At 51.6% G+C, this 13,285-nt stretch overlaps 3 protein-coding genes across 7 annotated transcripts in view; 2 read left to right on the plus strand and 1 right to left on the minus strand.

Annotated features, from left to right (window-relative positions):
- Positions 1 to 3,847, plus strand: part of Lmtk2 (lemur tyrosine kinase 2) — an 89,995-nt gene extending 86,148 nt beyond the window's left edge. For all 3 annotated transcript variants that reach the window (XM_013120495.3, XM_013120497.3, XM_013120498.3), the window contains exon 14: positions 320 to 3,847. In XM_013120495.3, the coding sequence (XP_012975949.1) occupies positions 320 to 348 (29 nt within the window). In that variant the 3' untranslated portion in view covers positions 349 to 3,847. The remainder of the gene's footprint in view (positions 1 to 319) is intronic.
- A 1,974-nt stretch (positions 3,848 to 5,821) lies between these two features.
- Bhlha15 (basic helix-loop-helix family member a15) lies at positions 5,822 to 9,836 on the plus strand. The gene is made up of 2 exons (XM_021232968.2): positions 5,822 to 5,934; positions 6,581 to 9,836. Exon 2 carries the CDS (start codon positions 6,624 to 6,626, stop codon positions 7,209 to 7,211), a length of 588 nt encoding a protein of 195 aa, XP_021088627.1. The 5' UTR covers positions 5,822 to 5,934; positions 6,581 to 6,623; the 3' UTR covers positions 7,212 to 9,836.
- Positions 9,837 to 13,285, minus strand: part of Tecpr1 (tectonin beta-propeller repeat containing 1) — a 28,662-nt gene continuing 25,213 nt past the window's right edge. For all 3 annotated transcript variants that reach the window (XM_013120470.3, XM_005079929.4, XM_021232967.2), the window contains 3 exons: positions 11,999 to 12,105; positions 11,656 to 11,775; positions 9,837 to 11,521 (listed from right to left, as the gene is read on the minus strand). In XM_013120470.3, the coding sequence (XP_012975924.1) occupies positions 11,420 to 11,521; positions 11,656 to 11,775; positions 11,999 to 12,105 (329 nt within the window). In that variant the 3' untranslated portion in view covers positions 9,837 to 11,419. The remainder of the gene's footprint in view (positions 11,522 to 11,655; positions 11,776 to 11,998; positions 12,106 to 13,285) is intronic.

The following is a 13,285-nucleotide window of genomic DNA, read 5'->3' on the forward strand; positions in this document are numbered from 1 at the left end:
TTTCACTTGTGCCGATGAGATAGTGCCTGTGCCTAAGGATCTCTGGGGGGCAGGTGTGCGGGTCAGACTGGTTTACTTCAGTGCCCCTGAGTGTGGCCATGGAGCCACTGTGGGAGCCAAGCAGCTGTGTGTGCAGAAGTCTGCAGTCTGTGGGATGGAGAGACAGACAGGGCAGCACAGGAAGGCGCGAAGCAGCCAGGCACCAGCTGCAGTCCCTTTTCCTGCTGTTCTGGTCTGGCTACCTCTGTGCTGTTAGTATCTGGGTATTCAGTTCTTAAAACTGACCCTCTTTGTCATGTCGCTTCTGTCTGGGAAATAGGCAGCAGTGAGGATGGAGAGAAGGATTAGGCGGCTGTGGACACTCTCCCTGCCCAAGCAGTGTTCCTGCACATCCATCTGAGCAACGACATCGACTCCTTGGTGACTGGCACCAGACAGAGAAAGGCTCAGGAGTGACGGGGAGCCGGGCCACCGGGCCAGGAAGCCAGCACCCTCTGCAGCCCTCGCCGGCATTCTCACGCACTAGAAGCGCTCTGTGCTAGGCATCCTGTTAAGGTGGCCTCACTGCCACACATCTTTGGCGCATGAATGTTGGGGGACCTGTGCACCCCAGGTCATGGGTCTGCTTTCTGTGTGGGTGTCTTCCCCACCACACCTGTGCCTCTAGTTTGGGCACAGGTGCCACAAAGGGGTTTACCAGGGGAATGGGCACAAGCCAGCCATATTTATTGTTTGTAAGGAAATCACTAATTGCTCTCTGACTGCACTGTGGGTGAGTGTTTGAGCTCCCAATATTGTACAGCATCATAAATTATACAAGGAAAACATGGCAGGCCAAGATGGTGCTGTCCACTGGTTTGATCTCTCCCCCCACCCCTGTCTTCTCCCATGTTTGCCCTGCATGGTACTGTAAAGCTTCGATATTTTGAGTGTTGTGTCTTGAGACCTGTGGGAACTGTACACAGGTACTCTTTTCCAGGCCATGCTGACTTTGGTGTTTGTGTTCTATGTTTCTAGAGAAAATATTTTTGATGAGTTCAAACTGCTGCTTTGTTTTATTGACTGCATCAAGCATGTTTCTGTATAAGGTGGATGCTCTCTGAGCAGCCCACCCTGCCTCTTGTGTTTTTAAATCCTCTTGGTAGAAATCCAATAAGAGATGCACCCAGAACTCAGGGCCCAGGGCCATTTTCTGGTGTGGCAGGTGAGGCCCACACCACTTCCTCTCCACAGAGGCCAGTCTGCAAGAGATGTCATATGTCTGAGGCCCTGAGGCCCTACAAAGAACTGTGGGTGCAAAGAGCAGTGTGTCCACTGCGGGTGCTGCTGAGAGCTGTTTCAAATGTCTGGGATTGGGGCTTCTCATTCCAGGCCACAGCACCCAGGTGACAGGCAGCATCCTGGACCTGCCTGTAACTGCAAAGAGGAGGACAGGGACCTCGGCATGGCCTCCTGGCTGGCCTGGGAAACCCACGCATGCTGCCCCTTCTGTATCAAGCACCCAGCTCTCCTCATATTCTGAAAGGGATCTCGAGTCTTCAGCATAGCCTCAGTACATCACCGAAAGAATCTGGTGTCCCCAGCACAAGGCTGGACTTGCTCTGCTGCCAGGAGTCCTGCTTTAACATAAGGAAGAGTCTGTGGCTAGTGCCATGGCAAGGCCATGTTGAGCAGGAACTGCACCTGTTGGGGTGGCTCTTCTTACATGGGCTGCTCATCCCAAATACTTCTGGTGCTGACCCCACTATACAGACTACAGTGAAACATTGGGGTGAGTCTCCAGGCCCTGGCGGGACATCGTGATGTCAATCAGAGGGACTTGGACCCTCCTCCTACAGAGTTCAAGTGTGGATGTCAGCTTGAGTTTACGTAGCAAATTATGATCTTTATTATCAACTCTGATTCAATCCATGAATTTTTATACTAAGCAATATCGTTATGATCAGCAGAGGACAGTTGAGAGCAGAGAGTCTCGTTTCCCCATATTTGGTGCAGACCTAGTACGACTGGGATCTGTAGAAAGCACTGGATCTTGTGACGTGTAGATTACAAACAGGGCATTTGAAAGTAATTTTGCCAAAATTGTCATAACTGAATTTTTTGCTATGTGGACTTTCTGATTTTTTTTTAATTCTTACCTCTATCTACCAGTCTTAGTTGAGAAAGAGAGAAGCAATTATAATAAGATTTTTTTCAAATTATAGATGTAATAAGTTCAGATTCACTGATTGCAATCATGTGGATCTATAGACTATATATAGCCTTCTTACGAAGTCAACCTGGGATAGATTTATTGATGTCTGAGGGCTGGCCATCTTCCACCATGTTGAAAGGATTTTAATAATACAGTTCCCATTTATATTTATATCTATATCGCTCTCATCGTTAATTGCCAAAACAGCAACATTTTATATATTCAGTTGGGAGTTGGGGTGGGGGTGGGGATGGGGTTGGTCTTTCTGTGGCATCGCATGGAAGGGAAGGCTTTTTATAAAACACTTGTCAACACACCCTCCCAGAGTCTCAAGCAATATACAGAAATCTCCATAGATTAAACTTCTGCCATTTTTGAAATGTGAGCATGTGCTTTGCCATCTGATATGGGTTTTGTTTTTGGTTTTGTTTTGTTTTGTTTTTGTGTTTGACTTTCTCAAGACAGGGTTTCTCTGTGTAGCCCTGGCTGCCCTAAAACTCACTCTGTAGACCAGGCTGGTCTCTAACTCACAGAGATCCGCCTGCCTCTGCCTCCCGAGTGCTGCCACCACACCCAGCTGGTTTTGTTGTTTTTAATGATAATTTGGTTGCTGTTGGTGGGCTTTCCAAACTTGCCCTGTAGTTGGCATGGGGTGGGCTCAGTAATTCTTTTCCTGCCCTCCCTTGAGTGCCCATCCTCACCTACCAAACTGGAACCTAATAAAAATAATGAGCCCTCCATGTCCCTCTTTGATAACCTCCATTTGTTATACGTTTACCAGTCGTAAGTCAGAAAGGAAAAAGTAGTTTCCTTCCTGTGAGACCCGACTCTGTCTGGGCCAGAAGTCAGTCATCGAAAGACTGAAGTTGTGAACAGCCTCCCTTCTATCTCCAAATGTACAGGTTTTTAGAAAGATGGGTTTATCCAAGGAAGTCTGTCACCCTGCTGTGAAATACCCTTTGAACCCCCTCCCCCATATTTCTCATAGGGTATCTGTAGAATTAGTGACATATTGCACGTTTGTCCCCAAGGCTGGGGAAGAAAGCAGGCAGCTCCTCACCTCCCCCTCAGCCCATCACCTGGAAACTCAGGTGCAACCAAGTGTCAGGTTCTGTGTGCCACGCTTCAGAGCACCCACCTCGAGGGAAGTCACCTTCCCGTAAGAATGGGTAGACACAGTCACTTCCAACATACATCCCACTATCCCCTAAGTAGCAGACAGGGTGGTGCAATCTTGGCTGTTAGGAAACTCCGTTTAACTTATAAATAAGTTTGTAAGAAGCGCTGACAGTATTGTGTCACCCACAACCATCCCAGTGGTTGAACATGTGGTGTTTGGTTGCTAAAGCCTACACAGCGAGCCTGGGTCTTGATGACCAGACTTGTGCATGTATCCACGGTTTCATTGCGTCCACAACCAGAGACCTGGGTGGGGCAGTCACACCCACCAGGCCTGCCATCTATTGGGTTGTACTTAACACAGTCAGAAGGGGTTCATGGCAATATAACAGTTAACGAACTTGGAGTTTAAATTGTGTACATTTTTAAATTGTAAGATTTTTACTGTATATTGAAGCTTAGTGTGATTCAATAAATTGCTTGTAATTTAAAACTATTTAATATTCAAAATAAATATAGTTATATATTTATAAACTCCGTTGCTACATTTATTCCTTGTTTTTTCCATTAGTGGGGTTGGCCTGATGCTTTGGTTCTCTAAGCCCCCACAGTCCTGAGGGCATGAGGAGTGAGGGAGGTGACAGCTTCCACATTGCCCATAGGTAGTGACACCCACACCTTCCAAACATGAAACTCACTCGGGACTGTAGGGTCTGCACATGTGGCTGTGATTTCTGTAATCCCAGCCTTTCTTTTTTAATGAAGAGTTCAGGTGAGGTTTGGTTTATGCTGTCTTGGCCCAGCCCCCAATACTACTCCAAGAAGCTCACAACTTCAACTGGGAAATGGCTTATTTGCTAAGACCTGTGTTCAATTTCTAAAACCCATGGTGCTTGAAAATGAAAAGGCCAGGTAAGGTGGAGCCTGCAAGCTTGTCATCCAGTTCTGGGGTTCACTGGTCAGCATAGCATACTACGCCCATTCCAGGCCAGTGAGAGATCCTGTCAAACAAAAAATGCTGGCGTGCCTGGGGCATAACAGTTGACGCTGAACTCTGACCTTCACACACTATGCATGTGTACATACACCGATACCGCATGCACACCACCCCAACACAGCAGACACAACAGCCTTTCACTGGTCTTGGTATGGTGCATGCCTTTATCCCAGCACCTGGGATACTAAGGCAGGAGGATTGCCATGAGCCCAAGACCAGCCTGGGCTATGGTATGAATGAGGTCCTGTCCCAAAAACAATAGCAGTATTGGGATGTCTCCATGGCCCCTGACCCCTGTCTCCTGTTCTCTTATTGAAGTTCAAGTAGTCTGAGTAAGGTGACAACTTCCTACATTGCCCATAGGCAGGCTGGGTCACAGGTAGTGACACCAAAACCTGGCAAACATGAGAACTCACTCAGACTCCTGGCTGCATTTTGATATGCCCTATCAGCTCTTGGGGGGGGGGAGCTCCTTTATTGAGCATAGTGGCCAGCCACACTTAATGATCCCGCACCAGAGAGCTGAGGCAGGAGGGTTGGTACACTCTGTGACCATAGCATTCACTGAATCCAAGAATGTATAATTTTCAGCACATTTTTGTCAACAGTCCGAAACACAAGTTGATCTTGTGTTTTGTGCTTGTACCTGGTTGTAATTCTAGTGCTTGGGAGGCAGAGACTAGAGGATCAGGAGCTTAAGAGCAACCTGTGCTACAGTCATCAAAATGGCTCAGTCACTTGTAGCCAAGCGTAATGACTTGAGTTCAACCCCTGGACTTGCATGGTGTGTCCGGAGGAGAGCACAGACTCCTGCAAGTTGTCCTCTGACCTATGAGCAAACATACAAAACAAAGCCAAACAAGAAAGCTGTTTTCTGTGAGCACCATGACATGGACAACTTGGGGGAGTGAGTTCTCCCTCCACCATGTGGATCCCAGACTTCAGTCGTCAGACTTGATGTCAGATGCCTCTACCCACATGGCCATCTCCCCGCCACACAACCTTTGATGTTGTAATTCCCTTGGAGAAACCGAGTCAGGTGCCATTCGTTAAAGCAGGTATGCAGCTAGGTGTTTCGTTTTAAGCCCTGTTGAAGACAGTGACACCCTGCCGCTACGAGATTTAGTAACCTGGGTGGCCTCCCTGACCCACCCCATTCCAGTCGGGAGAGACTGGAAGCTGGGAAAAGCTGTTGTATTCTCGAGCCCTTAGGACCCACAGGGTCTGCTGGAAAATTCAGGGTGTTCTGGGCCAGGGTAGAAAGTCTTGCCAGCTTTGTTCAGGGATGTGGCCGCCGTTCCTGTAAGATTACACAGGGTGGCTTATCCTAGACTCTGTTCTGAGCCTTAACCCCAATGCCAGGTGCACTGACCAGGTGCAGTCCGGGACTTCCCCCGCCCCAGCGGGTCCCCAGAGACACCGCGGCCTCTCAGACCCAGAGGGAGAGGGGAGGCGGGTCGGCACAGGTCCCCAGAGTGGGGGGTGTGGCCGCAGGTGCCGCCCTGACCCCGCCCGGCGAGCTCATTTACGTGCTTCGTGCGGCCCCGCCCGCGGTGGCTAAAGCTACGTGTCCTTGTCCCCCGTGGGCAGCTTCAGCGCGTGCGGCCTCGGATCTGATCCCCAGGTAAACCAAGGGATTGGGGGAAGTGGATGGGACTACTGGGAGAGCACCCAGGGGCAGGACCAGATGGACGGCTGGTTCGGGGTGGGAGGAAAACAGATGTGGCTCCCCCTCAGACTGGCTAGTGCCATCCACGTGGTGGAACTGGGGGCTGCTGCAGGGCCTTGGCAACTGTCAGTCCGGCCTGTGAGCTGTCCTGTGTGCACTTACTGCAGTTCTGGTTCTGGTAGTGTCTGGGCCTGTGTCACGTCCAGGAGAGCTATAAGCGTGCTGTCTAACGGTTGCTGCCGGTCCCTGGGACAACTTACAGTGCTGGGGAGACCCCATAAGCCAGGGTTGGGACCTGTTTCTGGGTGGTTTAAACAAATGGTCGAGGGTTACATAGGCTCAGGAGGCACTTGCAATGGTAAGGGACGTGGGACCTGAAAAGGGTTCCCAGATCGGTGGGGAGGGAGTGAGATCCACGGGAGCACAGGTGAGTCAGCTCAGGGCTCAGTGTGAATGGGAGGCACACAGTGGCACCATGCACCAATGGTCGGCTGCACCGGCTAGCGATACCATTGCATTGGAGAGAAACGATGGGACAGCCACGCTGCGTGCTCACTGGCCACACTGAGTGACTGCAGAGGGGCTGTGTTCTGAATTTCAGTTTGAAGGGCCTCTCCTAGCCACCGCCTCCTGGAAAACAAGCTATGAAGACCAAGAACCGACCTCCCCGGCGCAGGACACCCATGCAGGACCCAGAAGCCACCCCTGGAGAGCAGACTCCCGACAGACCCCAGTCAGGTTCAGGGGGGTCAGAGCTGACAAAGGGTCTTCGAAGTAAGACGGCCCGTGCAGGTGGAGCTCGAGCAGAAGTCAACCGCCGGCGACAGGGGTCCGGGAGCCGCAGGGAGAACAGTGTCCAGAGGCGACTGGAGAGCAATGAGCGGGAAAGACAACGGATGCATAAACTCAACAATGCCTTCCAAGCACTGCGTGAGGTCATCCCGCATGTACGGGCCGACAAGAAACTCTCCAAGATCGAGACCCTCACACTGGCCAAGAACTACATCAAGTCACTGACCGCCACCATACTCACTATGTCCAGCAGCCGCCTCCCAGGGCTGGAGGGGCCGGGTCCTGCGCCAGGCCCTAAACTCTACGAACACTACCATCACCAGCAGCAGCAGCAGCAGCAGCAGGTGGCCGGGGCCATGCTGGGGGCCACCGAGGACCAGCCCCAAGGCCACCTGCAACGGTACTCTACACAGATCCACAGTTTCAGAGAGGGGAGCTAGCACCCGCTCTGGGCTCCGGGGTAGGTTGACAGTGCTGACCTCGCCTGCTCATCTTAACTCTGGTCCCTCCCGCCTGGTGATGACACTGTTGAGGTTGTTCAGGGGATTTTGTTGTTGACCAGAGACTCTTGTATGGCCCAGGCTGACCTGGAACTCCTCATCCTCCTGCCTCCACCTTCTCTATGGCTGGGATTACAGGCACACGTCACCACATGGTGTGGTGCTAGGGACTGAACCAAGGGCTCTGCATGTTAAATGAGCACCGAGCTACACCCCGCAGCCCAAGATTCCATTTTCCTTGAAATTCATCTCAGCCAACAACATGGTGCAGTTTTCCCTAGCCACCCAGGGGACAACGTCAAATCATATTGAGGTCCAAATCTCTGAGGAAAGCCTGCCCAGTCCCTGTAGCTCTTTTCACAAAATAGGCAAGATGGGAACGTGCTTGCCTTCCTCACAATTCTTTTTATTTTTGGTGCAGGGAGAACTTGACTTACAAATGCCCCTGCTACCGCTGAGCCTAAGACCCATCCTGTATTGTGGGGCTACATGGAGGCTGGGCCCACAGCTCACCAGCGACGATAGCAAAGCCAAGATGGCAGCTTGTTCTGCACGAGTCATCTTGGCAGCCCAGATAACCTGGGCCCAACTCAACAACTGGGTTAGAAAGGCCTCGTAGGACTTGAAATGGATAAGGGGATTCTCTGTTATTCCCAAATGGAGACTTCTGGAAAGTTAAGTGCCCTAGGCTGTGGGGCCTGGGATCTGCGGCCCTATGTGGGCACCAGACAGGGTCTTTATGAAGAGAACCCTTGAGCCCCTGTACAGGGATAGACTTGCCCTGGGCCTTTTGCAGGCTTCCCACACCTGTACCCCCAGTCTTGATTCCAGGGGTGCACCGCCATACTTAGTAGTTTTCGTTCGTCTTGCCTTTGCCCCTGGTGTATGCCACGTGTTTTTCCACAAGCTCATGGGACTTATCTCTTGGTACCTTTGGTGTTTTCTCTGAGGCGGAAGCTGGAGTGACAGGCTTGCCCCTCCTCCAAGCTGGTGAGGAATAAGGTTTGAGTGGTTGGCAACTAGCTTCCTCAAGCCCAGCTTCCTTCTGTGGGGCGTTCCTGCCCCACTGGATCTGCCAGGCTTCACTACTTAGCTGTCAGGTGCCTCTCCTTCCTCCGTTGCCTTTCTTCTCAGAACTGTCCTGGGGTTTCTTGGGGTCCGTGCCCCCACTTATTTTTGGAATGACAGGAATCTCACTATATGTAGCTCACATTGGTTCAAATTATGCAGCCCAGGCTGGTTTTGAACTTGTGCTTGGCCCATCCTCCTGCTTCAGCCTCCTGGACACTGTGAACATAGTTATAGGGGGATAGCCCTGGTACCCCAAGAAACAGATAATAGCTACACTGGGCCTGGGGGTGCTGATCTCTCCATCTCAGTGAGACTTGGGTTTTTGTCTGGTCCTTTCACAGATCATAGGTTGGGTAGACTGAAGGCCTTTGTGTCTGTGATTCAGGGATGGTTACTGGGAAAGGTCAATAGTTAGGGAATTTGCCAATGTGCCCTGAGACCAGGCACAACTCCAAGTTGGAGAGACAGAGCCCAGATATTCCTTGTTGTGGGGGACCTGCCCAGTGGAACACAAAAGACCTCTGCCGACGGGACAGTACTACAAACCCGGTGGCTGGCTTCCATATGAGCCAAGGCCAGAGCTCAGCTCATTTTGCTGGACCTTGCCTGGAAGCACAGGGAGGAAGGGAAAATGTCCAGCCGAACTTCTGCCCTAAGACCTGGCTACAGCCCAGGGCTGTCCAGGGTCACTGCCTTGCATGGCCACAGCCTCGTGGCTCTTTGTGCCCCACGAGCTGGTCCTTGCACCACCCCTGCTTCCCAGAGGATGGCATTTGGCCTCGCTCTTCAGCTCTTTACTGGTGACAGACAAGTCTGTGATGCCAGTAAGGCCTGATGGTCTGTCTCCCTGTCCCAAGTCCAGGCTTGTTCTTTTTTCTTTCTTTCTTTCTTTCTTTCTTTCTTTCTTTCTTTCTTTCTTTCTTTCTTTCTTTTTTCTTTCTTTCTTTTGAGATAGGTCTCAGTCTAGGTTGACCTTTGACTTGCTATGTAGTGAAGGATGAACTTCTCATCCTCTTGCCTCTTACGTTGGGATAGACTGCTGGCATGTACCCCCATGCCCAGTTTAGGCAGTTCTGGGGATTGAACCCAAGTGATCTCCACCCCAGCCTAGTGTCTTCATTCCTGCTGAGTTGACTCAAGCCCCTGGACGAGAGGGATAGAGCTTCCCCCAACCAGGTCACCTGGACTGCGGAGCCACCAGAGCTGATCGGCTTCCCATCAACACAAGCAGAGAAACAGGAAATGTGACCTGTCTGGAAAGACCAAGATGAACAGAACGACCTGCGCCCTGCCTGTCACTGCAGTGAAAACATTCCTTCAGTGACTTGAACTGGCTTTTTTCCCTAATGGTTCCTGTAAAGTACTAATGAAATTGTCAGCTGCATCTTGAAATGAAAATATTTTACTGCCACCATGCTTTGGTCCTAGGCACAGGCACCTGGAGACCTATGCCTTTTAATCCAAATGTGTAATAAAAATATATCAGTCATGCCATGCCATGGTATAAATTTTTATTAAATAGAATATCTGTGGAGCCTAGACAGTTTGGTCCGACTGAGGGGGTAAACAGTTGGTGCTCAGCGGCAAAAGGAGGTGTCACTCTGGCTAATGGGCAGAGTGACATCCTTGTGGTGCTCTGTTGAGAGCCATCTGCAGCAGAACACATAGGTCACAGTTGCTAGGGGACAAACCGGGATGCCCACTAGGAAACCTGATCCTGACATGCAGACAGGAGGGTGACTGGAACATCTCTCTGCACATGGATGTGTCTAGTCCCACCTCTGGAAATGCTGAGGACATGGGGCTCCTAGATGTCATTGGGATGGGGCCTCAGAGTAGTTTCCTCTTAGCTTCTGGGAACAGCCTTCATGCAGAATGGAACTCTTCCTGACCATGACATCACACGGAGGACTCCAGGGCAAACCAGTTAGGGGTGAGTGTGTCCTGTCTCAAATGAACAAAGATGGGGCTCTGGCAGCTCCTGAGCGGTGTCTGAAACATGAGACATCACCTACGGGGCACACATGCCAGGGGCCAGGGCTTAGGCCATGACAGGCAGGCCAGAGCTCTAATCTCCGGACAGCAGGCGCCTTCTGCCCAGCCCTGGGGCATAAGATAGTTCTGGCCATACCCTCTCCACAGGGCACAGAATTCCTCACCCAAGTCTAGGGTGCAAGCTGCCTCCACCCAGACCTGGCCACCCTGCAACAAGATCCCTGGCAAGGAGGCCCCGCCCCCATAACTGAAAGAGGAGTTAAACTGGGGCTCACAATGCTGATTCTCTACATGGAGACTACCTTGCAGTGCACCCCAGGAGGGGACCCCAAACCAGGATACGAGCCACCGGGTTCCAGAAGCAGGGTTTCATGTAGCCCAGGCTGGTCTCAAACGTACTGAGGATAGCCTTGAACTCCTGCTCTTCTTGCCTTCAGAGTACTGGGATTGCAGGCATGCACCATCGTGCCTGGTTTATTTATGTAGATTTTTGTGTGTGTGTGAGACAGTCTTGCTATGTAGGTAGTCTTGGGTAGTCTCAAACTCACAATCCTCCTGCCTCAGTCTCCTGAGAGCCCGGCACATAGGCATCAGCCACCAACTCCTTGGCTTAACTTTTGAAGCAAAACCCCATTTGGAAAACCTGATGAGGGTTGTCTGCAAACTGAAGCTTGGAGACCTGAGCCTCACAGCTGTTTCCCCTGGGGGTGATTTAGGGTCTCCAGGTGAGGAAGGCCCCTCCCAGGATCTGCCTCTTTAGGACCAGAGTTTCTGGAGGGCTCTGAGGACCTGGTCTGGAAAGCTGGGAGGTGTAACAGGGAGGGATCAGGGCTGAGGGCCCCAGGCAGTGGTCATCTCCTTCCATCTTCCCTCCAGCACCCCCCACAGACTGGGAACACCTGAGGGACTGCCCCCCCCAGTTACATCTCTAGGCCTTTTGTCAGTGCTTCAGAAATGGCTGACTTTGGCCTGACTGCCCGTGCATGTCTGGGCCAGGGTGATGTCCTCCCATACTACACAAGAAAAGTTCCGTTCCAGTCCTTCAGGCTCAAACCATCCTTGCCTCTGGTTGAGGAGAGGCTTCAGCAGTAAACGGGACCTTGACCATGGGCCTCCTGTTCCCTGGACACGTTCCTGGGTACCATGGTGGCATTGGCTCGGACAGAGATGTGGTCCCAGCCTCCCTACAAGCAGAAAGCCATAGCCATGTATGTCACTTAGGACCCAAGTTTTCTCCCAAAGGCTCTTCCACCAACCCCCATGCTGTGTCTGGTGGACACGGTGTCATGAAATCATCCCAGATTGGCAGTGCACTTACTCCAATGCCATAGTCCCAGCCCTGCCCTTTGGGCTCCCGAGGTTGGACACCCATACGATGACACACTGTCCCCCGGCTCAGGCCATGACTTCCCTGGACTTTGTTGGCAATTACCCAGACCTGGAACAGAACTTTGTTGGAGTTCCTGGCCCAGCTGCAGAGGGGCAGCTGGGTGTGTGTGTGTGTGTGTGTGTGTGTGTGTGTGTGTGTGTGTGAGAGAGAGAAAGAGAGAGAGAGAGAGAGAGAGAGAGAGAGAGAGAGAGAGAGAGAGAGCAGAGAGCAGAGAGCAGAGAGGAGACCCTCATCCCCACTGCCAATAACCTGCCCTCCCCTCCCCCCTCACCTGGTCCAGCGGCCCCACAGACACCTTGCGCACATTGTTGGATACGTGCTCCCAGCTGGAGCCTTGTGGGTAGCTGGGGGTGATCCCTGCTCGATACCACAGGTTCCCTGGACAGACAAACAACCAAGGTCATCAGCAAAGCCCTTTGGTTCCTCTTGGCATGCTGTGGGGTCATCTTCCAGCTCCCCCTCCAATCCTTCACATCCAAGGGCTCTTGATGACCCACAGCCAGGAGCCTGGGCCACAGCCAGCCCTGTCTCTCTGTGTTCTAGGCTTCATAATCGTCTCATTGTGCTTCTTGGGGCTGATAGCCTCAGCCTCTCTACTGAGGGAGAAGCCGAGGACAAAGAATGTTTTAAGCAAATAAAAAGAAAACCGGATCTGGATGCAACACCTTGGACTCCAAGACTGTTTTTGTTTTCTTTTTCAGTCTCATATAGCCCAGGCTGGCTTTGAACTCCTGATCCTGCTGCCTCCATCTCCCAGTATTGAGATCACCGATGCACGAGCCACACCCAGTGCAGGTGGTGCCGGGGATTGAACTCGGGGATTTCTGTGTCAGAGGTAGGTGCTCTATCAACTGAGCTGTGTGTTTTCTCCAGGTTTTTGGAGATGGGATCTCACTATGTAGCTCAGGACATCCTCAAACTGATCCTTCTGACACAGTCTTTCCAGGACAACAGAGGTCATAAGACACACTCTACCATACCTGCCTTCAAGTTCTGAGACAGGGTCTCATGTGTTCCAGGGTTGCCTTGAACTTACTGAGGATGGCCTGAACTTCTGATCCTCCTGCCTCTGTCTCCCAAGTGCTAGAATCGTAGACAGGCCTGTGCTGCCATGGCTCCAAGTCTTGATTCTGCTTTTCCTACCCTCTCATCAATACAATCAGTAAAGTCTTGAGAAGAATGGGCCAGGGTCCTGTCTGAGGTGACAAGGGGATCAGAAATGGTCCGGTGCTACCTATGGGGCTCCTGTGTCCCACACCAGGTGCTCCTAGGTGATGTTCTAGATGCATCCGGGGCTAGTGTCATAAACTGAGTAAGTTGGGGAAGAGACTAAGGCTGGCTCTGAGCTGACATTTCTGGCCTCATGTAGGACTCCTAGGGGCTTTGCTGTACTGTCTTGATCCAGGTCCTGCCTGCATGGCTCCTGAGGGTCAACACTGGCCTGAGCTCCCGTACCCTGTCTCTGTGTTAACTACAATGCAGCCAGGTGACATTAACAGCTAAAGTTCCCTGTCCCTAGGAAACAATGCAGAAAGGTCTGGAGACTTCAAAAGGGTGC

The sequence above is a fragment of the Mesocricetus auratus genome, unplaced genomic scaffold (assembly GCF_017639785.1).
Source record: "Mesocricetus auratus isolate SY011 unplaced genomic scaffold, BCM_Maur_2.0 Super-Scaffold_100008, whole genome shotgun sequence".
Lineage (NCBI taxonomy): Eukaryota > Metazoa > Chordata > Mammalia > Rodentia > Cricetidae > Mesocricetus > Mesocricetus auratus.